The sequence below is a fragment of the Trematomus bernacchii genome, unplaced genomic scaffold (assembly GCF_902827165.1).
Source record: "Trematomus bernacchii unplaced genomic scaffold, fTreBer1.1, whole genome shotgun sequence".
Lineage (NCBI taxonomy): Eukaryota > Metazoa > Chordata > Actinopteri > Perciformes > Nototheniidae > Trematomus > Trematomus bernacchii.
In genome coordinates this window covers 597,741-623,864 of record NW_022987429.1, presented here as the reverse complement: position 1 = coordinate 623,864, position 26,124 = coordinate 597,741, and the positions used below count along the sequence as shown (strand labels likewise).

The window sequence follows — 26,124 nt, the reverse complement described above, 5'->3', positions numbered from 1 at the left end:
CACACGCACACGCACGCACACGCACACGCACACGCACACGCACACGCACACGCACACACACACACACACACACACATATATATATAGACAGAGACAGAGACACAGGATCAGAAAGGTGTAAAACTTTCTATAAATGTTTTCTCTTTTGCTTTTATTTTCCCTTTCTTTGTATTCTCTCCATCCTCACCTGTTCTCACACCTCTTTGTCTCGGCTCCTTTCACTGCAACTTTTCTAATAGCTGGTTATATTGTTCCACCTTTTCTCTCTCTTCTGGCTGCTGCACCTGTCTACTTTTCACTTGAGTAAAAACTTTCATCAAGTCTGGCCTAACCCTATCCCTTTGGAGGAAATTTAAGTTCAAACAATTCCCTAAACCTAAATAAGAAAAAGCACCTCACACATGTACAGAGTAAAATGGACCCTAAATGTGACATATAATGCCTCATATTCCCACTGTTCCCTTCAAAAACAAAGAGCAGTGTGTACATTTGCTCTGAAACCAGCTGGGTAAGGTGCAACATTTACCACAGACGTTTCCTTTTGGGTTTATATTTGGCAAGAGCAATACATTTGCTCAGTTTGAGCCCTCAAAACTAAAAAAGCAATTCATCATTTTAATGACACATCCCTCCCAAATGAATACAGGCGAAAAGATTTATGAAGACGATAAATGTAACTTACTGAAGGAAAAGGGAAAGCCAATGTGGGAACAATTTGCTACTTTGAAATTTCGTCTTGTGTTTGTAACGGTGGGAAAACCAAGATTTGCTGCATCATTTATTGCAACAGCTAGCTTCTGGGTAATTTAATCAAAACGTATAAAATGTCACTGTGAAATTAGATGTATTTTTGTGTCATTGTAGACTGAGGATGTATTTGTTATTGAATGGTCTGCCTTGACATCATCAGAGCAGCTTTACTCATGACTGTGTTGCTCTTATGGACAACAGTTACTACACTAAAAAGCTATATTTTAATTTCGTTTTTTCACTTTGCTGGTATTGAGTTAGGTATATAAAGCCATTATAGAACTCCCTTTTCTTGAGGTTTGCATAAGGTATATTGTGGATCAATGAAATAAAGTAATTTAATGTGACATTTTTGCTAATAAATGTGTCCAATCAGTGTTTATTACATTTTGATAAACCAGCCTCTTATGAAAAGAAGTATCATACACAGGTTCCACTTCATTTGAGATTTTGAAAAACTTGTGACAAAAGCTGAACATTAATCCTTTTAAAACACCTGCAGGTTACCATCCCTCCTGTTTGTGTTCAGAGAGAAGACTATGCATCAAGACCAAGCCTTATTCATGTAGAAACATCATTTTAACAGTGCTTTAATGCAAAAGTTGTAAATCCATAAAAGAACTGCCAACCTGTGTTTCCTAAAATAAACACTGTGGCAGTTTAATCTCATTTTGCAAGATGGAGGATACTGGAAAATGGGAATAGTGGGAATGAGGCTTCAGAGGAAAGCCGGCGGGAGAACATTAGGTTCTGCAAACCACCGAAAACCAGAGGGTTGAAACTAGAAACAGCTTATGAAGCATTATAAAGGGCTTTTCAGAAACCACATCATGCACAGTGTGCACTTGTGTGAGGGAGTGTGTGTAATAACAATGTGGGCCTTGTATATAAATGCAGATTAAGTTAAGAAAATACAATAATAAAAGGGAAGGGAGGGAATACATGTGTGAAGATATCAGAATAGACACCTCAGTAGAGCGTTGAGTGATGAATTAATCCAAACAAATCCCTGCTAACAATTAGGATTCACAGGTAAACTGCAGACTCGACAAGAAACTGACATTTTAATAAGTACCTTGGATAAAACTGTAACATAATTTCCTTTGTAACCTTGTGTTACTTTAACACCCTCTGAGACATCCTGAACGAGCCATTAACAACTCATGACTTGTTGAAAACTGATCTGATATTTGCTCACCGAAAACACACAAATTTACGTTTTCTTTGTTGGTTTTGTCTTTCACGGACACAAAAGAAAGGTACATTGGATTTCACGCAGTTTGACAGCGAGCGTATTAAAAAGCCACACCTGTCTCCTGTGATGACAGTGTCTCCAAAACACCCGTGAGACCTGACCTGATTTGGTATCTCATTTTAACAACATATGTGTAAAAGTAAGCAGGAGAAAATGTATAAACGTTCGTTAATAAACAAAGAAAGCAGACCAGCTTATAGGGAGGAAAGTAGGTCAAAGGCCACAAGTCCTATTCCAGTTCAGTGTATGGAGGATGGGGACTGGGTTACATTTTAGGGCAAAATAAGACCTGAGACAGAAAGGTACCAGGGAGTATACTCTGCTTACATTCATCCTGAAATACTGTTAAGTCAAAACGTGTAAGGTTTTTCTTTCAATAAAGCTGGCAACCACATTATATAAACCACCAGATCCATGGGGTCTGCAGGTGCTCAGTCAGATAAATGTAGGTCTTAAAGATGTTAATAGAAAAAGAACGGTATTTATTTCTACTTATACTCAATTTCTACTTAAGCACAAGCATTAAAATATAATACAAATAATTGCATCAGGAAACTGGTCATGTGCACCGAAGGTTGTAAAATTACCCGAAGCTTACGGGTATCTTCTGCATCCATGGGGCCCGTAAAACATAAATACATTTGTGGCCCAATTGCATCATGGGACAGACTTTGGAGTTATAAGAGATCGGTTGGCCACTATGTCAAATTTGATAAAATCCCGAAGCATTTCCTGGAACAACATGTTATATTGTGTTTGTTAGAGTAGATGCAGGTGCGTTTAAGGTCTTATAGTTAGGTAGCTGGTTTCAAGACTTCTTAGAGAACATGCAGAGATTATTCATTCATGCAGAACTGAAAACAGCTTCACAGTTTCACTGCTGCCGACCTTCACCCTGACTGTGAAGTCTCTCTTCACAGTGCTGCAGTGGCAGGTGCTGTGGTTGAATGTGAGGAATCTGAGGTCAGGGTAATTTAACTTATTCTGTCAATGTCAGGTTGCAGGCACAGTGGACACAACTGTGCCATGACCCTCTGAACCAAAGCACAATCAAACACACTCCTGTGGTAAACAACCACCTTCAGCTATAGTGATCCTACTTACATGGTCTCAGTAAATACATCTGCTGTGTGTGTGTGTGTCCTCTGTGTGTGTCTGCAGATTGCCTCGTGCCTTACAGATAAGGCAAGTCATAGTTGGTGGCAGATGAGAAATAGTTAACACTCTTGAGTGTGTGTGATTGTTTGTGTGCACGTGTGTGTGTGAAGTAAACGGTGTCCTCGACCTGACTTTTATCAGCATTTTGGAGGCAGACACTGTTACTCATTTACAGCAGTGATAACACACGCGCATACACACACACCCACACTCATACAACCACCTGTTGTTGTCTGTTTTAATGATAACTAGGGGAATATTTGCTGTAAGGGAGCCTTTGATATTGACATAAAAATAAAGGAGACCGAGTACGATGGCGAGAGAGATTGGTTTTTATAAACATCTCCATCTCCAAGTACTTGGCTTCCTACTAGGTAAATAATTGCATATAAGATATAAATAGGTTGAAAGTAAGTAGGTGAAGCCAGAAACAACAGGAACATTAACCAAGTAGTTAGTTACTTTATATTAAAAAGGTACTCTTTATTTAAGGTTATTCACTTGAGTGAGGGTTCAAGCAAGTAAATCAAATGTCTTTCAGTAACTACAATATATTTTAATACATAGTTAGGACTTGCCTCACATTTAAATGTAATTATGTAAATAAGGCTGCTTGTTGATGCTTAGTGGTTTATTTCCAGAAAACATCTATGGAGAACCCAGGATTTAAAGTGATGCTTTTGCATAGTAATTTCATAGATCTGTTGATGAAATTGCTACTTAATTAAAATAAATTCTTGCCTACTAACAATTGATTTAGTCTACGATAACCCTAAACATTAATGTTGATAGACTATTTTATGTAACATTATTAATGTCTAAAAACCTTTCACTTTTCGATAAGTTAACGCTTATCTAGACTTTTGCCCTGCAACTTACCAAATCAATACTTATGGGGTCATCAACTTAACAAACATTGCTTCTGTTTGTGCTTAACTCACATGTTTGGGTTCTCCTAACCTTGTTTTCATGTGTTAATGACATAACCGAGGGTTGAAACTATTGTTGTTCACATATTACATTAACCGGTATATTTAGGTATTCAAGTTTCTATGAGCTAATTGTTTTATTTGTAAACATAAAATAATCATGCCAAGCAAAAGCAACTAAGGACTGAATTCCACATAAAAAAGCAGAAACTAAAAGTACATGCATTTGATAATTCAGTATTCCTTCTTCTCCGACCTCTATTTCCTCCTCCTCCACCTGTGTTTTCTGCTTCACTGGGTGGGGAGTCAGACATTCCAATCATGCACATAACACATAACACACACACACACAACACACACATTCCACACCAATCCTCAGCCGTGACTAAGTCCATTTGTTCAGCTCAAGTCCCTGTCTCATTTCCAGGCTACCGTGTGTGTTTGTGTGAATGAGACAGAGAGGATTTAGTGTATGTGTGTGTCATTGCATGTGATTAAACTATACAGTAGGCTGTCTCTTTATTTACATTGCCCCATGTTCATTGACATCTCAATGGCTCCTAAAAAGGGAAAAACTGGTAAATGAAGTTGTGACCTTTAACCTTAAACAGTGGATGTTTTAAATCCCTGCCTACTCTGTGTGCTCATCTGTATATTCCCAGGACATCTGGTCAGATCTGTGCAGAACACTATGTTCAATCTGAAAGCTGCATTACTCACCACTTATGGTAAAAAAGTAAAAATACCAGCACACACAGTGTTTGCCATGACTGCAGGGTGATTCAGAAACTGAGCCTGAGAAGTGTTGACTGATAGTGGACACTCCACCAAACACACAGACCCACACAATCCCAGAATACCACCTGAAATCAATCAGTCATCATGTCACTTGTAGCGGTCAGTGTGGACTAATCTGTCTGTAATGTTTCTTTCAACCCTTAAACTTGTTTTCCTCTAATCATTCATAATCATAATTGCAGTCATATTAAAGTCAGAAACTGGGAAAACATAGAACCAAGTACATAACAGTCCAGTTGTTCTACCTTTATGCTAGATATAGGCTATGACTACGAGAGCATTTACACCAATAATATCCTAAGTAAAAGTAGCAGCGTAAAATGAATAGCAGTGGAAGTAGTATTAAAGCAGCACTGTAAATGTGTCTCATTTTGAGGTTTATTTCTTGCACACTCACAGAGGTGATTCAATTATCTTGGCTAAGATTATACCTTTGTTCAGTGGATGTTAAGCAGATGATGTAATAATAAAGTGATAGAAGGATCAAATTGTTCCATCATAACACGTGACAACAAAACTAACAGGAGACTGACGGAGACGTTAAACAAAATCCGGTCTTTACATGCCCACAGAGAGAGGGGGTGTAATCAGGGGCATTAAGTGAAAACACCTGTGCAGGTGAGGCGTGGGCGTGTAGGAGCTTTAAGTACCAGTAAGTGAAAGTACTTGTTTGGCAGAGTGGACATATTAAGATTTCTTTCTTCAAATATCACTTTATAATTGATTCAATATATTAATATAAGCAGCATGTATGGTTTGAGCCAATTTGAACTACTTTACAACCTATCATATCTTTAGAACAGATAATAATATATACAATGTGTGTGTTTCTCAAATGTAGTAGTGTCCAATCATTGAGTAGTTCTCAAGGGAAAAACATATATTTTCTAATTAACTTTTTTTCTTTGAATGACATGCTTTTTTAGCTAAGTAAACCAAAGAAAAACCCACCGGATTATCATAAAATTGCATTAGCACAGAGCTTAAAGGGCCCATGTCATGGCCATTTCCACTGATCATAATTCCATTGTTGAGGTCTACTAAAATAGATTTATATTGTGCAATTTTCCAAACTCACATTGGTTTCTCATACAGCATCTCTGTAAACTACGTGTATTCACTGAATTTCACTCTCTGCCTTTAACGGCTCGTTGTAGCTCCAATAGCTCCAGCCCCCACCCTCCCTGTGAGCACAGTGTGCTCTGATTGGTCGGGACGTTGTGAATCGCGCTGAGCTCCGTGGAGGTGTTGTTTCCTTGTTAGCGATACACAGCCAAACACAGCCAAACTCATCCTGAGCACACACAAACTCACAGCCGAAGTAAAAACAATAAGTGTGGCTTGATATTGAGTAAGAAAAAGGTTGATAAACGCTGTGAGAATGGGTCTGCAGAGAGAATTTCGCCGCGATCCCAACTGTCTGTTATTAGCCTGCAGCCAGGGAGGAGAAATCAGCAGAGCTGTCTGCTCCCTGCACACAGATGTGTGTGTGAGGAAGTCCGTGGATTGGTCAATTTGGACCAATCAGCGGGGCTTAACGTAACGGCTCCACGGATTGGTCCATTTCGTTCCGGGTACGGCATGACATCATGCCGTACCTGGAACGAAATGGAAGGATCAAATGGACAATGACGTATCTCCAACGAGGCGTTTTGGGGAGGTATTTTCTGTGTTAGAGTTTTACTCGCTACAGGGTGTACTTTGAGGGTTTGTGACTCTGCACACCGTTTACATGCATAAAAACCTTCATAACACACAAGGGGACGGGTAATAACCGGAAAAGCATGACATGGGCCCTTTAAAGAAGCCTGTTATCCTCAACTGAAAAAGGTTGACAATACTGACAGTAGTGGAAAAATTACAATAATCACATACAATACAAAACTTAAGCGCAACACAAGCTACATACAGTTTTATCTAAACTAAACCAATACACCCAAACTGCTAAACCTCCACTACACAGCTGATCTGAGAACCTTCCTTTTCCCCCACCTTCTCCTTTTTCCACCACATCTCACCGCCTTCGCTAAAGCTGCGACAACACAACAGTTAATTCCCAGAAAGCAGCCCATAAGTACCTTTGTTAATTACGTGTGGAAGAATAGGCCCGTTGTGTCCCTGTGTGATAATGGTGCCAGCACAACAGAGGGATTAGCTGGGGATAATACGTATGCTGAGCTGACCAATGTGATGAAGGGCCATGTAGTGGGAAATAATCAACACAGTTAACTGGTGTGCAGGCTTTCAGCTGGACGTCAGCACTGTGTGCTTACTGGCAGGGGATTAATGTCCTGGTTATTTCACTGCGGCCGTATCCAAACGTCTGGAGAAACTCTGTTCTTTATTTTTATAGAGATCTGCTCAATGTTTTGCCTGTTACTTTAGGAAAAATGCAAGAAAAGCCACGCATGCTATTCTCTGCTGCTTCTCTAATTATTAATAATAATCAACACCGAATGCACTGTCTACTTTGGCTGCTTGTGAAATCCTGAAATAGTTGTACCACATTGTGTCAGAACACTGTCTTCAGAGTTATGAACTCTTGACTTTTGTCTATGAGCAGTGAGAGTTCTAGCTCAGTGTAAGAGTTTTCGTGGCATTAAATATATTTTAGTTTCTTCATATAGTCAAAACTATTTAGAAAGACATGTACAAAACAACAACGAAACCAAATAGACAACTTTAAAATCAGGTCAATTGTTTCACTATCTGCAAAGCCACATTTCTTAGATTAAAATAAGAAAGACCTTCTCAAATGTTATATCCAAAAACTATTTTTCGTGGTATGCCCTTGCCAACCACGTAAATTACAGTTTCTTCCATGTCCGTCCAAAATGTCAGCATTTCGTATTTTTATAAATCTAGACATTTGTGTGGAATTGGCATGGCCTTTGATCAATATCATTTAATCAGTTGATCCTTGAGTCCAAGCACACTTTTCCCCTCAAGGTATTGCGGTATTGCGTTCCCGCTAATGGGACTTGTAAAAATGAATGGAAAACCTGAAAACATAAATTCGTTTTTACAGACAGATTCAACAAGTTTAAAGCCAAGCCACACATTTTTTAAGACGGGCAATTCCAGTGAATTTCACTTGATGTAAAGCTAAATGTATAAATCCTAAAAATAGACTGAAGGCATCAGTAAATACCAACAGAGGATCTTTTCTCCCACACCTTTCCGACAATGGAATTTGGGGTGCTGGTCGACCAAAGATGGCAAATTATGTTAAATCTGACAAAATGTATTAATGTTAATCTCGGACATTTTTTATTCTTAGATACAATATTAATCTGGAAACAATAAAAAAAGGATCTGTCTAGCCACAAAGGCACCACTTGCATTAGGATTGTCCCCTTGAGTTCCCATCTTGCAGAACCCACCCCCACATCTCTCACAGTCCTCTCACATTCCCCCTGCAGTATGGATTCCACATGGACAGCTGGCACTGGGAGAAAGACGAGTGCGTTTGTGTCCCCTCATGTGTGTCGGAGGATCGCTCTGTCACTACAATGAGAGTAGCAAGTCCACCTTAAGTGGGCCTGAGCCAGTGTTGTATGATCACTGTTGTCGGGGCTAACCTCTTCACTTTAATCAGCAGGTTGCAAGACAAGGGAACATGGTGTGTGTGTGTCTTGGGAAGTTGTAGCATCTTTCATCGACCAATAAACGATATAAACACTGCAATGCTCCGTTCACAACTATTGCTAACTTCATACTTAACATAACTTGTGCTATCCAAGCAAAATACAAGTTTTTCCTTAAAGGGGACCTATCATGCAAAATGCACTTTTGTACGTCTTTTATACATGAATATGTGTCCCCGGTGTTCCAGGGAACTCACCAAGTGTCAGAAAACACAACCCTCTCTATTTTCCTCCATACCCAAATCTCTAAAAAAGGGGCTGCAACGGATCTGATAAAAACTGATCCAGATTTGAACACTGTCCTGACGTCAGGACGGTGGCGCTACGGCTATTGGGCCAACTCCACCAATCAGGAGGAGACAGCCACGGCCATTGCCGTTCGAAAGCACTGGAGACGCTGTAGTACATATGCCAGGCCTGTAAGTGGCGCTGTAGTCTGCCACAAAAGCAGTGAAGAAGGCTTGGTTACCATGGTTACCCTTCTGTTTATTCTCCGCTGTGGCTTTCTTTCTCCCTCCCCGAGGCAAGCGTTTGCTCCCGCTGCAATGCAATCCCTCCCCGTCGAGGCAAGCACTGTAATTCTCTCCGGTTAGTCCACCAGCAGATGACAAACACCCACCTCTCCGCCTCTTCCAAGGAACGAGGGGACCGTGCGGCAGAGTTTCAGTTTCAGTTTGTTTCGCCGGTCAAGATGTCCGTTAAAGTTGAAATCTTCCGGACAAAATTAGAAAAGTGCCGGTCAAAGGTCTTCTTTGTTATTTATTGAGCTTTAAAACAAATGAATAACGACTCTATATAATAAAACACGGAGGACGGAGATCTCTTTTTCTCCCCCTCTTCTGACAGCCCAGCAGCTGATCAGAGCACGTCTCACCTCTCCTGCAGGGGGGCATGGTCAGCAGAATCAGACCCGTAGACAGCAAACAGCACATACTGTAGAGCGAAATGAGGCATGGCTAAAATGCATGATCTGTTTGGTATTTTGAAAACAGAAACGTATAAATATACCTTATATAGGTATGGCCCTACAATATATCATTTAAATATAGCATGACAGGTTTCCTTTAAAGAAGTTAGCTACTTGTGTAAAAAAAATCTAAAACAACTTAAACTTTCAAATGTTTATATATTAATTTATGACGAAGCATAATATATATCTACTTGGTTTTGCACCCCAAAAGGCTCTTTATCATCCTTTGGCATCATTAAGAGCACAACTTAACAAGCACAATATGTCATAGCTAGAATCTACAGCTTACAAAAACTATTTCCTAAAGCTGTCTGCCTTAACTTCCTGGCCCTGATCAGCCTCCACTTCCTAGGGTCAAAGGTCATCTGTATGTCTGATAAACTACCAAGGACAGAGAGCGTGCCCGACTGTCCATAACATGTCAATCACATTTCAGACTGAGGTCATAGTGGTGGTATTTTTCTGGTTTAGGGTAACCTTTTTTTCCTGTCTTTCTGTCTATCACAGTAAATAACACAAATACACACACACACACACACACACACACACACCACACACACAACACACACACACACACACACACACACACAGCACACACCACAACACAACACACACACACACACACACACACACACACACACACACACCACACACACACAGCACACACACACACACACACACACACACACACACACACACACCACACACAAAAAAACACACACACACACACACACACACACACACACACACACACACACACACACACACACACACACACACACACACACACAACCCACACACACACACCATAGTGCTGTATCACCCTCAACCAGACCCAATCTGACAGACCCAAGCCCAAAGAAAACAAAGAGTCTGTGTCTCCTGTCCCAGCGATCACCTTTCAACATCTCATTTGTAAGGCCATCAGGAAAAACAGCTGGAGACAGTGTGTAAGTGTGTGTGTGTGTGTGTGTGTGTGTGTGTGTGTGTGTGTGTGTGTGTGTGTGTGTGTGTGCGTGCGTGCGTGTCTGTGTGTGTGTGGTAGGTGGGGGTTAAGGAGGTTGGAAAAAGTCTGATTGAAGGGTAGACAAGGCGGAGAGAAACCAGCAGAGACAAAGAAAGTGGTAGAGGAATTAAATTGTCAGAGAGCGAGATAGAGAATGACAGAGAGAAGAGACAGATCAGAGAGAGATGATGTAAAGGCAGCAGAGTACAGACAATTAGCGCCATGACACCCGTAAAGACCTCCCTGTGGACTGCGTTTCTCTCTTGTTTCAACTGTTCTTGTTTCAAAGAAAATAGTCTATTGATAATCCAAAGTAACATGGAACACAATTTCACTGGATTCACATTTAGATGGAGAAACTGAATCGTCTGTTGGATGTTAGGGTAGAGGGGAATAGTAGCCCTTCAGTGGTGGCGCCAGAGATTTCAATTTGGGGGTGCTGTGGGGTAGCTTGACGTTTCATAGAGGCTGCTCAAACATTTAGGGTTTCCAATGAATGTACCGGTCGCTACAGTTGAATTTTCTACTGCAACATTCCCCACACGCACATACACAGTGTACCCGCGACTCTTACAATGAAGGCTCGATAATCAGTTCACCGCATATAGGTGTAAGCAGGGGTAAAGTGCTATTTTAAGTGGGGGGCGGACCTAACATCCTCTAGGGGGGTCCGGGGGCATGTTCCCCCGGGAAGATTCTTTTTTTTTTAAATTGAAGTTAAATGCATCAATCTTAGAGATCTCATCTCTCAACACCCATATGAAACAGAACTGTAAACATATTTTCTATTTCTTTAAGGATATTTTACAAATCACTCCCCTTTTAAACGGTGTACTTGTCATATTGTATTTCATAGCCTACCTGTTTTTAATTTATTCTCTTTTTTTTATACCTATAATGATCATATACACGTGTGCCTCGGAAATACTTGTTTACATTAATCGGGACCAAACCGTTTGAGACCCACTGAGATAACTTAGACTAAAGTTAACTATCTAAACACTCCTTTGGCTCACCTGAGTCTCTCAGTCTGACAGGAGAGGACTTTCCCTTCACCTTGTTGTGGAAACAGCTCCTTATATCCATTAGAGTAGCTAGCTAGCACCAGATGCTAACAACAACGATCTCCGGTACCAGTGCGCGCTCTCTCTCTCTCTCTCTCGCTCGCGCACGCACACAAAATGGCTCGTGCCACACACACACAGAGCCGAGCTTGAATGAAACACAGAGACCCAGAAGTAGGCTACTTGTACTGTAGCATATTATTTTCGAATCAATAATTTCTCAAATTATGAGTTTCACACATAAAAATAAAAAAAGACACTAGACACTAGGCACTAGCACAAGGGGGAGCTGCAGCACCCCCTAGCGCCCCCCGGCGCCGCCTATGTAGCCCTTTAATATAAATGTTCTTCCCTAAAAGGGACTTTTTAGATAGTCACATAATAACTATAATTGATAACTTAATTTGTTTCTGTTTTGCCAATACTGACCAGACTAAATTTAAGTAGGTGTGTTTTTGTCCATTTACGTATTATATTATGTCAATAAGTTCTCCCTCTGATAAAATACATGTGTTCATGATACTCAACCAAAAAACGACTTTTCTTTTTTAAATGAATGAGATATTACAGCTTTAAAACACACATTTAGAGACAGGCTTGGTTATATAACCTCATGGTATTGTTTAATACAGTAGCCTGCATTTTTGAAGGGCACTTAAACTGATAGCATAGTTGTCCAGAAATGCTGATGAAATTTAAGAAACTAAAAATATATTTCAAACAAGAAGATGGTTCATAAATCAGGATTTAATTGTATAATTCCTTGATTCGATTTGTTAACCGACATAATTGCACATTTAATAATAAAAACTACGATGTTCAACTTTAAATCTCTCTTACATTTAAGTGTTAACACTAACAATGTAGTCAGTATCTTCATAAAAGCTGGATTTAATGTATTAATGGATGTTTGTTAATTCTGTTTCTGACCCCATGTCAGTGAGGTTACTGAACGGAGACAGAGGGGAGATAAAGGAGTGAAAGCAGTGTGTGTTGTCCTGTGGGGTTCCTGGTGTGTTATTACAGTCTCCTCTGGTGCTGGCATGTGCTTTCTCTGACCCTACCTCACACACGCACAAACGTACCCACGCAGGCTAGCACAAAAGCTACGCACACACTCCCTGACCCCCCCCCCCCCGCCCCCCGATCCACTGGCTGACCTCTGACCCGCAGTGCTGTAGCATTGACCAAACATACCCCAACCCCACTGAGACCACAATACAGCACTGTGGCGCCACGACCCACACAATACTGCACTATGCAGGAGAGACAGAGAGAAGCTGGGAAGAAACAGAGTAAGAGGGAGAACACAAAGAAACTTTGACATAAGTAAAATGACACATTCAAACAAGGAGCTCATACAAAGTCATCCTCAACTACCTGCTACTACGATGACCATGAATACAACCACAATGTAAGAAACGTGCTTTGTCTAAACTCAGATGCATCTCCTCTCCTCCCTAAATATCTTTCTAATGTCCCGATGAAAACAATTTACCCCTGCAATATATATATATATATATATATGCAATAAGATAAGCTCATACTGTCTCTGCGTGTACCTACAGCAGTATGCATATATGCTGTGATTTAAGTACAGCAATCATTTCTCCCAATCTGTTCCTTATCAATCTTCAGTTTGACTTTGGGAAAGTCTCTTTACTTTATCAGTATATAAACTCATGCTGTGCAGTCAAACACTCTTCAAACTAAAATATCTTTATTTATTCTATTGGAGCTCACACAGTTTCCATACATGCCAAATATGTAGAGATGAATCTTGGGGAAATATGTCGGAAGATATGCTTCAAATGACAAGAACATTCCCAATTGAATGCATGGTGCAGCCATAAAAGCATAGTCTAAAGGTTCTATATTTAAGTCAATGTAAACATCATATAGCAAACATATATGGTGTGACACAAGAGGATTTTAACAGCCTTCTATATTCCCTAAAGGGGGGTAAACTGATGTCAAAGTGTCATTGTTCTTTAACATCTCTTTCTTTGTCTCTGACTATTTCTCTCCACAAAGCCTTCTTTTGCTATCTAATCTTCTCCTCTCTGCTGCACCCCCTCTACAAACACGCGTCACATTTTCACATCCATGCGACACGCCGTCAACCCCCACAGAGAGCGTCCAGACAGCCCTATTACCACCCCACCATTAGCAGAGTCAAAGCAAACATTGACTTTATCTAAATGTGGGCTAATAGCCTTTAACATTAACAGGCACCCGTAAAACTCTAAAGGAGATCAGGGGAAGCAGAGGTGGGGTGTGGGGGGGGGGGAGGGTGCTCCTTACGGTCCCTGCAAATGGGTTCATGTCACAGTTGCTTAATATCTTTTGGAGTCGAACAAAGACATAGATATGTGTAGGTAATGCTGGCTTTTTAAACCAATTTTAACAAGAATATAAGCGGAAAATCCCACATCACTCAGACTGTCGATATCAAAAAAATAACTCTTCGAAGTCCAACTCTATTCAAACTAAATGTACAATTGACAATAGTGAGAATCCTTCTCTAATTTCTCATTTAAACTTTGTTCTGTTAGCCACAGCTCTATCCAAACAGTCAAATAGACAACATTTGGCTCTTGCATTAGGATTTAACAAGAGGAACTGGAAGAGTCATCTGTGTCCTTTGAAGCTTCCCGTCTGTTAATCACCGTGTAATTGAGAGACACGTTTCTCACATTCAAAGCACAAAATGAACACATTGACCATTTAGAAATAATATCTAATAATCTAAAACAAGCTCAAAGACAAGTTTTAGATTCAGTTCTTCACTCACTGAAACATATTGTACATCAATTGTTGCTTGAGAAAATGCACTTTTCTAAAACCCTCATCTGTGAATGCTGATGAAAGTTCCCACCTTCTGGATGCAGTTCTTTCTACAAACCTGTGTCTGGCGGGCAGATGCCCATCAGGCCGTATAATGGTGATCAGCATGTCAAATGGTATTTACGATAGTTAGCTGTGACTTAGGACGCTTTGCATGCTTAACAAATAAGAGTGAGGATGGAGGGGATTTACTGACGTAAGTCTATAAAGTGTGTCTGTTTACAATGAGGTGAAGCTGTGTGTTTGAAGCATCTGTCTGCGGTATGCAGTTGTTAACTCTATGAGGAATCAAGATGCTCTCCTCCTTTCTTCACATGCCTGCCACAAATACCACATTGGACTTTATCACAACATCTAATATCATGGTTAATCAGTACTGAACACAGTGTGTGGAGAAACTACACATGAATGTAGTTTAAGCATAAAATGACATGATTCATTAAATATTAACCCTTTTTATTTATTGGTCACCTATAACTCCTTGTTAAATGATGTTCTGTGCAACCACGGCCATTGCTTTTGAAACTGAAACACTCAGAGCATACATGTATCAACACATTTCAGTAATCAGTAATGTGGGCCTTCATCTGTTATTAGTACTTCAGCTCTTTCTCCACTACTTCTCCCTGAACCCTGCAAGTTGGAAACTACTCCCAGGGTCTTTCTCAATGTCTCCAGAGCCACTATTTCAAGCATACTACGTCATCGAGTGCCGCCGAAGTACTGTTTCAATGTCCAGCATACTTGGAATTCTACCGAGCCCGGCGTACTTCGTAGCGAGAAATTTCGAGGCTGCACATGTGTAGACTAAAATCCCCACAATGCTTTGCGCACGGACCAATTTCCCCAAATCTGTGGCGGAAAATGTAAGGCGGGGCCTCTCGTATGACGCACACCTGCACACTTGCTCGCGTGTTCCACTCTTCGTTTTCCGAATGCCAGGAAGTATTCTTGCCTAGCTTCTGAAGCAAGTGACTCGGAAGACATGTGCTACCAAGCAAGCGTACTCGACATTGAGAAACACCCACAGTATGCAGAAACGATTTAGCTTGATGTCCAAGCAGGTAAACGGAACAGGGAAAATTAGAGACAGAACAATTATCTGAAACCACGGACACCTCTCCTATTTACTGAACGTCTTCATAGGAAGTCGCCTCTTACTTTAACAAAAGCTTAAAGCTCTACTATCCATAGCTTCTCTGATGACTGTGTGCCTCCTCCTCCAGCTCTTTTTACCTAACCACAATTCTCTCCTACCCATCATTGTTAGTGTTAGCATGCTAATTACATTCCTCAGTAATGAGTGTGTGGGACAGGAGGTTGTTAAGTGATTGTGGGCTATGTGTGTGTGTGGTTGTGGGTTTGTGTGTGTGTGTGTGCTTACATGTGTTAGGTCATATTTATGGCTAGCATCTTCTAGTTGTATATGTTTTCAGCATGTGTATATGCGGCTGTTTACACTCGGCACTGTTTGCAGAGACGATGCTCTCTTGTCTCTCTCTGTTTCTTTGGTGCATCTCTGTTTTTTGGCAGCTTCGATAAAGTGACGATGGATTCTTAATGTGTTTGTGGCTCTTTACACTTGGTAATACAACAAGTGAACCCTCTCATCTTTTTCCTCTCACTCCCTCTGAAATGGGTGGTCTAATGGAACACATTTAATTGTTTAGACACATGCACACAAACCCACATTTATCATCTAACTTTTTGGTATATGCTTTCTTTTCTGAATCTGCTTCAAAGGATTGGTGTAGAAGAGGCAGACATGATGGATGTGATATACTTGCTGTAGGTCATTTCATCACACATCATCCCAGGTTGTGGCGGAGACAAAATGAAAATCCCTCCTGGAGTAACTTCAACAATTACATTATAATTATTATCTTCTCCAAACTGTTGCAGTTGTTTGGTTTACATAAATACCATCTGACATGCTGATAACCATCTGACATACACTTGGCATTCCACGTCACATTCACAATTAATGTATGTTTGTGTGTGAGATGGCAAACAGAAACAAAAGCACTGAGAAATAAACAACTTGCAATGCAATGTCTAATGTTATTTGGTATTTCAATCCCCACAAACCACCTCCATTATCATCGGCCCAGAGACAGAACGGAGGTAAAAGTATTTAGATTTCAGGTTGATTTGGAAAATAGAGAAAAATGTCCTGGAAGCTTGGTGCAATATTGTGATTTGGCTTCACGGCAAGCTAAAATTGCTTATGATGTTAAAGAAAGAGAAATGGATCATTCTTCTATTGACAGTGTAAATAGTATAAGAATGGCACATTGTTCACAGCCGTCATGAATCCAATTATTGAGGTACATATCAAGATTTAATTTGCACTTAATGAAGTGGGATTTTTTGCTGATCATAATGAAATTGCCCTGACATCATCCTCAAGAATAGATCCTTGCATTTGCCCCCTAATAGACTGATGTTTGTGAGTTACCAATTTATAAATCTCTGTTAAGTGAAAGAGATTGTAGATGGTAGTTTTGTCATTTATAATGGGATTTTTTTTGCAGGACACAGAATACCATGTCTCGCAAGGGACATCTATCTGACCAATCAGCAGAGTTGGGTGTAACGCGTTACTGTAATAATATTACTTTTGTCGGTAACGGAGTAGTGTAACGCGTTACTTTTATAATTCAGTAATCACACTACAGTTACTAACATTGCCCCGACACGCGTTACTTCGTTACTTTTATAAAATCAGTCATAATCACACTGACAGACAAGAGGGGTTTCCGCCGCAGGTTTATATGTACGTAATCTGCGCGACTTGCGCGTCCACATCTCCACGTTCAGTGCTGCATAAACATGGCAGAGTCAGCGATAACTTTCGAGGGGTGGAGGTATGCCCATTATTTTGAGTTCGTCCGAAGAATAGACAGGAATGTGACGGTGAGGTGCAAACTGTGTCCAGGCCAGAAGCTGTTATACACTGCTGCAAACACCACGTCAAACCTCAACAAACACCTGCAAAGAACACATGCTAAGGTGAAGCTAATAGCTAAGGACCGGACCCCCGAACCCAGAGTGAGGATGTTGTGAGTCGCCGCCGCCGACTCCGAAGCGGCACAAATTAGAATTTGGAGGACCGGTAACCAAAGCAGAGATGGACAGGCTTGTAGCATCCTTCATAGTAGAGGTAATGTTGCCCATTTGCACAGTGGAATCACCATCGCATCGTTCAGAGATATACTGCGCAAAATACAGATAGCAGGAGACAGAGGACAGCCATAGTCAGAGCTATCTGGATCAGTCTTATGCGACAATGGAAACTGAACTAAAGAGAACATTTGAAACTTTAGCAGTCTGCGTGATCTGCCTGCAGGGAGGGGCGGGCCGGCCCTGCGAGTAAAGTAACGAGTAAAGTAACGAGTAAAGTAACGAGTAAAGTAACGAGTTACTTTATGTAGAGAGTAACGAAGTAGTGTAATATATTACTTTTTTAAAAAGTAATATGTAATATGTAATATATTACTTTTTTTTAGTAACGACCCCATCTCTGCCAATCAGTCTGCAGCGTTTTAACTACAACTTCTAAAAGTGATACTTCTTTAGAACCCTGACAGAGGTGAAAAATAATAAGGTATTATATCCACAACTTTCACAATTAGAAATCCCCAAAAATGAACGGTGCCAAGCAAGTTGAGTGGATTGGTACTCTACCATGCGGTGGAAATGCTGCATACCTCTGTCTGGAGTTGCAGGTAGCCCACAATGCTTTGGCCTACTGCTAGTCTATGACCTCTGCATTCAAGCTCAATGTTGTTCAGCTAACAGCGGAGAATGCTAATCTCTCAGCTGCTCAGTCTCATGCTCAGCCACACACACGCACACACACATGCACACAGAGGCCCAGACACTGGTTCACACAGCAGGGTTGTGTAAGCCTCTGGTGTGTGTGGTTTATGTGACTCTCTGCTGTAATAAGGGGCATACATGTTGCGTCTTTATCTTTTTGTTCCTATCTGGAGGCTAATCTCTGTCTGCATCCTGTTCCTTCTCTTTGGCTTCCCTTTTCCTTTCTTTATCTATATCTCTTCCACTCTTTCTGTCCTGTTCCAGCCCTCAGTCTCTTATTTTTTCTCTTCATCTGCAGAGATCCAACAAAGCTTTTAGCATTCCCACTGTTCCTGCTTACATTCGCTGATCGGCACACGCAGTGGAAAACTGCCTTCAGTGCCATCTGATGCTCAGCACTCACAGACTCCCAAAACACCCAGGGAAAAGTAACTTATAACAAATCTATTTTACATTTGGCCTTTCTCGCATCCAATCATTAAAGGAATTCTTTTTTGTTCTTTCTTTAAGGCATAAGTCACACTGTTCTTTGCAGTATTTGAGTGCAATTATAAAGAAGTTATTGGACAGTACTCTCTGGATTTAAACACTAGCAGACTTATATTTATTGTGACTGAATGCAGTGTGTGCAAAGGCGGTTGCAGAGACGAGATAACGCCACAAAAGAGTTAATGTTTTCAAATCATGTCCAAATGTGTCTTATGATATTTAGCTATTTATTGTTCATTGTTTACACAGTTGCCCTGAGTAACCCCTCTCCAGTATGCATGTTACTCAGGGACACATCAGTAGTCACCAAGTCCCTAATAAAACTGTCATTTCTTAGAGTGCAGTGGAGAACAGGACAAGGGGAGGACTATGAGAGGAGGCTTTTCCTCATTAGCTTCTATTTGATTTGTCCACTGTCGTATAACATGTTGTACCCATTTGATCTGTAAAACTGTTCTGAATTAATTCTTCAGTAACGTAAGTATCTTTTTCCTTCCCAAATGACAGCGAATAACTGGTAACAGTTGTAAATCTTATATTGTTTACCGTCCCAAAGGCTGTCTTATTTACTGTTTTTGGTCAATTTGATATAAGCTTTTTTCCAGCTTAAGTGATATACTGCAGACTTGCATGTTTCTGAGTTGTTCCCTGACAGCTTTTGCACTGGGGCCACTGGCAGATGCCCTTTACTGCCTGCAAGCTTGTTGGACTAACACATTGATTTTGCTTAACATTGTCTATCTTGAATTGTTTAATGTATATAAAATTAAATCCAGGGGATAACTGCGGGTAAATCTTGCAGGAGTTGGTTGAGTTTGCCTCAAATAATCAAAGATCAAACTCCTGCTTTTTACAAAATCGGTTAAAAATTGGCAATTTCCTGCATTCTTTTATCAGATTATTCAGCTTTTCTGCTAAACATTAGACTTTGAGACGAGATACAGACAGAGAACAGATGACTTCCTGCATTACTCAAATACAAAAACCACAAATTCACAATTACATGGTATGAACCTCAGACCACAAGGCCACTAAAACCCAGCGTCCCACTCCACACGCATCCTGTATAAATGCCTTTGGCCTGCCACTTTATAGTCTTAAGTCATTGTAACAGATAACAACACAGATAACAAAACACAATACTACATTTGGCAAACATGGAACCGAAGAGAAAAGTTTTCTTCAACATTTCACAGTAGCTTTAGATAGATCTTTACATTTTCACAAAGAGATAAGATCTGTCCGGCAACACGAGTCCAGCCAATCACAGATAAAGGAGAACATAGCTCCTAATAGGTAAATTAGAGCATTTTGTCCCCTCTGTCCTCTCCATGCTCTCCTGTCCTCTCTCTCACACCCCTTCCTATAATCTGTTTCCTTCCCTTGTCCATTCCTTCCTTCCTCACTCTTTCCTCTAGTTCCTTTTTTCCTTTCCCTACTACTTCATCAAATATGACTCCAGTCTAATGTCCAGAGTCCTTTTTCTTTCCATCTCTCTCCTCTTGCCTCCCCTGCACCCCCTTCTTCTGTCTCTCTCTGCAGCCTGCCCTGGTTTCAATGACAAACTGCAGGCGGTGAGGGGGAGTAAATGCTGTAGCATTGCACAGCAAACATCCCTAATAGGCTAATCTAATCTCATCTCTTTGCGGTCTATGGGCCTGTGTTTACTTTCGGCCCCGTGTCTGCACGCTGGCTCGGCCTCGCCTCGCTGAATGCTGCTTTGTTCCCGCTGAAAACTCATCATTGGTGTGATCTCGGGAGCGGGCGCTAGCACGGGGAGCGTCTGCCCATTAAGCCTGCAGGCTGGGTTTTGTTCTCATCTATGTACAGCTTCTGTAGCTGTTTGTTTTAGTTTCAATTAAAGAAACAAAGTAGCATGCCAAGTAACGAGGATACTGCTCTGTGAGTGACCCTGACTACTGAACTCCCCTGTGGGGCTTTTCAATTTAGAATAGAAATACTGAATTGTACCACACAGCCAACAAGGTAGCATCTTTGCTAAATAAGCAGGATGTAGAAAACCACACTACAAATCTGAAAGTCCCAGGCGGGTGCAAGAATACTTGACAGTGACTGAATAACCAGCCGAAGTCAAAGGTTCACTGACTATCCAAAGAGCAAAGGCATTCATTGAGTAAAGTTCAACCAAGGACAAATATCTGCAGATATTCCAATATCTGAGCAAATTATCAGTGCAGAAAGACCCAATGTATATAAATGCTTAAAAAGCACAATGTTTTACAAAGCATACTATCAACGTCCAGGTGACGGAAAGAGGAAAAAGACAGAGGAGAGGGTTCACTCCTGCTACCGTCCTCCTGACGTTAGAACAGCAGTGTGACAGCAAGAATGCAAAAATAGTAAATTTAACTACGGAAAAATGACTCCGGCTGAACCTTTGGAAGACCCTTTTACAAGTGCCGCCACTGAGTCATGTCAGCGGCCGTGATTTATCTTACTGCTGGCATGGATGACTGTAATGCTCCGAGTGTCAGTGGAAATCAGGGCTTCTGTTACTCACCCCTGGCAGCAGCGGACGTCAGAAACACCTCCAGCAGCAGAAAGACCCAGAGAAGATCCATTTAGGTTTAATTTTCAGGAAGAACGATCAGCTTCTTTAAATAAAAAGGAAATGAAGTTTCTTGAAGTTGCATTTTGAAAAGATTACAGGTGATATATCTTTATTAAGGAGATACTGAGTAATTAGTAGAACATGCATTTTAATCTTCAGATTACAGTAAATCAAAACTGCAAGAGTCTATTCATTTCTAAAAAATCTACGAGCCAAGCTTATTATTTCACTATCTAATGAGTTGCTTACTTTATGACAAAATAGCTGCTGTGGCAAGGAATACAAACTTCCAATTGACTCATAGCTGGTGAGCATTATTGTGAAAAACTGCCTTAAAGTTCAGACAATAACTAGGAGCATCTTTGTAGAAAATAATTCCTCAATAAAGGAAAGTCATCAAATAGGCTTTTTTTCCTAAACCAAACTGAGAGATATGTGTGTGTTTCATTCCTATATCCAGATGTTTTAAAATCTCCCTAAGTATTCTCAAAGTTAGACGTTTAATAGGAGATAAAGGAATACACACACTCACTCCCAAAATGTTTCAACTTCATCTCCTCTATTCATTCATATTGCCTTTTGCCTTCTAAACCTTATCTGGGTCTACAAGAGTTCACAGTAGTCAGACTAGAATAAGTTGTCCATCATCTGGCTGAACACCGCTACAAATCCATCATAATGCTAGGGCACAGGAGCACATTTTTTTCTCGAAGTCAAACTATTTTCCTTAGAGATTTATTCGGTCCACCTGTCCACATGTCTCTCCTTACAGTGGTTTTAATCTCTCCGCCACATAAATTCTTCTCTGAACCTTATGAGATCTTATTTCAGTTCTTCGCATGTTGTATCTTTGATCAGCATCTGTCAAACTCAGCGTCTCAGTTCCCCAGAAAAACTGCTGCACACTTATAAGTGCTGGATAATTGATTTGATTTGTGGCTATCAAAGAGCAGATTTCCACCCTACCAAAGTCAGGTTTAGTCGTGTTTTCAAGTGAATAAGTATACTTATCTAACTGGATGAACAATCTTTATTCCCAAAATGTCCAATAAAAATCAAAGAAAGCAAGTGGTTTCATATTAAATAGTTAATGGTGCTTTAAAAGAAGGTGAGCCCAAAACCTGTGATTGCTTGCATTATGATGATCTGGATTGGCGATATAATTAATTTAAATGTATCACTGTTAGAAATCATTAATGTATGCCAATTAATTAAAACCTAGATCATAAACCCATCCATTCACCTGCATTATGGCATGTTCAATTTCCCTTTTTAAAACATATTGTATTGTGTGAAAGTACTGTAAGTACTTAATACATGTAGAAATAAATGGTGCATATGTGCTGTACTATGTTATAACTGTTCTAAAGAGATATTGCAAAATGAAAGCCGCTATAAGTTAATTATTATCATTATTATATTGAAATAAGTAAATTAAACTCTATAGACGTTTACTGTTAGTGGGCAAAACAAGTCTCAGTAACCTACATTGTAGAATAAAGACCAAAATAAACATGAAAGTTTGTACTCACTCTAAAGAGCAACAATTATGCATTATGACATCAGTATACATGATATTAATGGGACTTGGTTTGTAAATAAAGGCATATAATACTTACTTTAAAAAGTGACGAGATCTCCACAGTGTTACCCTCTGATGACCTGCACGTATATCATGCCGAGCAGTCCTTCACCTCCTCTCCAATGAGTTTATGACTGCGATATCTTAATCCGCTTTTCAAACCCAGAATAAAATACAAACGTAGGTAGACGCCTGCCACCGAAACGCCAACAAGTTTTGAATGAAGTCGACTTTGACAAAGTGTGCACAGTAAGCTGTGGCTCCGAGAGCGAAAATGCGAGTTAATATAGAAAAATATATCTCAAATGCAAGCTAAAGTCAAACACGTGAGGCTGTAGTATTTCTGACAGTCCGCATGTAAACTGTTCCGAGGAACACCCCTCATAGAGCCGGGAAAAGACGGAGAGCAAAAGAGAAAAAATACCAAACTTTATCTACTTTTTCCGCCGGTTTGAATGACCGTTCACACACCTATCTATAAAATGAAATCCTGAATACAATATCCACATTGCCTTCAGCAGCGGCTCACGGTCCAAACTTCAGCCGCAGGCGAGAAAACAAACTGCGTCGACTGACTGTCCGAGAACGGAACTTTCAGCCAATCATCGAGCAGACCAATCAGAGCGCGGACCAATCAGCGAGCAGGAACTCGCTGGACAAATTTGGAGCGGTTTAGGGGGAGAGGAGGGGGCAATAACACAAATAAATGTTAATCGTGTTATTATCCTAATTTAGTAGATCACCTGCCTTGATTAATTGTTATATTACTTCATTACTTGTATATAACATAAATAAGAATGATTGTTATTAGCAGTAATCATAGTAGTAGTGGTGGTATATAAAAACGTTATAATTTAGAACTTTTCCCATTTAAAAAAAGAAAATCTGTTTTATTAGATTAGTCATCCAATCAAATAGTCATTCAGGTAGTTTTCCATGCCAAAATGTCATACAATAATATCGAAATGTTTCTGCTCTGCTATATTTATTTATTTTGGAGATTGTATCATATCATTTTAAACTGCATATCTTTAGGTTTTGGAGACTGAAACAACAATAAATTAAAATACATTACCATTGACTTTGACAAACTGGGATGACTTTTAATACTGTTTTTTGACATTTTAATAGACCAACAATTGATCAATTATCTGAAATTAAAAAATTGTGAGTTGCAGCCCTATTCTTTTCTATTCAATTCATGAAGTATAGTGCATGTACAGTAACATGGTCCATTAGTGCTCGCTCTTAGCAACATTATGGACTTACACTGCCCCCTTCCGGCATGTGAGGGTTATTACAGCATTATGCTAACAAGCTTTGACAACGAACATGTTTCCTAATAATGAAAACACTCATGCACGTGTTTCCTTTATCATCAATGATTGACAGGCAGGGGACCTGTGTTTTGTCCTGTTAGTACACATTAGTAGCCTAATCAAAAAGGTGTGCCACATTATAATTGTATTATAACTAAATGTTACCACTGACTGAGATATTGGAACTGTATTACTGGTTTTGTGTCATTCAAACGTTAATTCATTGATTGTCTCTAAATGAAATGTGGATGTAAACAAACTGTCCTCAGCCAGTCTGTGAACCTGAAGAGTTTGTTTGTCAACTATCCAACCTTTAACTAACTTCACCGCCATGACCAACTTTACCAAGTTTACCTTGTTCTGCTGCTTTCATTATTGGTAACCCTGTCGGAATATGCTTCACATCCTGAAACCAGTTTGTTTCTGGAGAACCTTGCACTCGACGTGTAATCAGATTATTTTTTTACCAGAGGTTTGGTTCATTGGATTATCTCGCAGCTGCTTGGCATCATATACATTGGCACCGACGTGTTTAAAACCATAGGTTTAAACTCGATAATTTTTTCTTCAGAAAGCATATTTTCAATTGTTTGCTCAAGACGTTAAACCACGGTGTCCACGTGAACAGCAGTTACAGTTTTCCTAAAATAAATTCGAACGCCTGCCAGAAAGGAGAACTAAATAATGTCTACAGTATTTAGCAGACGGCCAATCAAATCGCAGCACGGCAACAGCCAATCAGCTTCGGGAATACACAATGTGGTTTTCTCACCATCGCGGTAGTTCAAATTGCAAATCTCCATAATATCTTTGGTACTAATTAAAACACCATATTTGAACCGTTCCAGCGATTGATTTTAAATCGTAGAATATTATTTTCATCATAAGCAAGACGTTTTTTAATGTTATGAATTAATCCAGAAACATTTTTAAAGTTACTCAAAAAACTTTATTTTGCTGTTGCCAGCAAGTAGTGCTTTGCGCCCCCAAAACCTTCTAAATTAGGGGTGAAACTATGGAAGCCTGTTTGCGCCACAGGAAAAATAAATACAAATCCTGTAAATCAATATATTGACTTAGCTATCTCAATATATTGACTTAGCTATCTCAATATATTGACTTACATGTACTATCTCAATATATTGACTTAGATATCTCAATATATTGACTTACTATCTCAATATATTGACTTAGCTATCTCAATATATTGACTTACTATCTCAATATATTGACTTAGCTATCTCAATATATTGACTTACTATCTCAATATATTGACTTACTATCTCAATATATTGACTTAGCTATCTCAATATATTTACTTAGCTATCTCAATATATTGACTTAGCTATCTCAATATATTGACTTACAGTAGCTATCTCAATATATTGACTTAGCTATCTCAATATATTGACTTAGCTATCTCAATATATTGAGTTATATATATATTTTTTAATTGAAACAATTATGTCAAATACAGAATAAGGCACATAGAACATCAATGTTCATCATATAAGCGGTACAACTTCATATTAAGGTACACAAATTCACCATCAACTAGTTGTTAATTAACATGCATATTAGCAGTATATTGGCTCTTTATTAGTCATTATAAAACACTTATTAATGCCTTATTCTACATGACCATATTCTACAAGTAATCTGTGTATGTTACACTTGCATGTATGAGATCATTAAGTGCCTTGTAACTTCTTTTTTTATAGTTTCACTCCATTTGAATGTCAGTGGACTGCAAATAAGTCAATAAAGGAGCATGGCTGCTCATTCCCTGGCTCTCAAAAGAGTTTGGCTGGTTGTTTAATCTGTTCACACTGAGACAGTACAACAAATAGAGAGAACAGTACACCTATTGTGTAATTACATACAAGCAGGTCACACAGTATGATCACAAATACATA

General features: G+C 39.7%; 1 protein-coding gene across 1 annotated transcript in view; it reads right to left on the bottom strand.

The window, feature by feature from the left end:
- Positions 1-23,376, bottom strand: part of fgfrl1a (fibroblast growth factor receptor like 1a) — a 70,759-nt gene extending 47,383 nt beyond the window's left edge. The window contains exons 1-2 of the mRNA XM_034140731.1: positions 22,927-23,376; positions 21,257-21,350 (exon numbers count right to left, since the gene is read on the bottom strand). Of these exons, the coding sequence (XP_033996622.1) occupies positions 21,257-21,317 (61 nt within the window). The 5' untranslated portion in view covers positions 21,318-21,350; positions 22,927-23,376. The remainder of the gene's footprint in view (positions 1-21,256; positions 21,351-22,926) is intronic.
- Between the last annotated feature and the right edge of the window lie 2,748 nt (positions 23,377-26,124).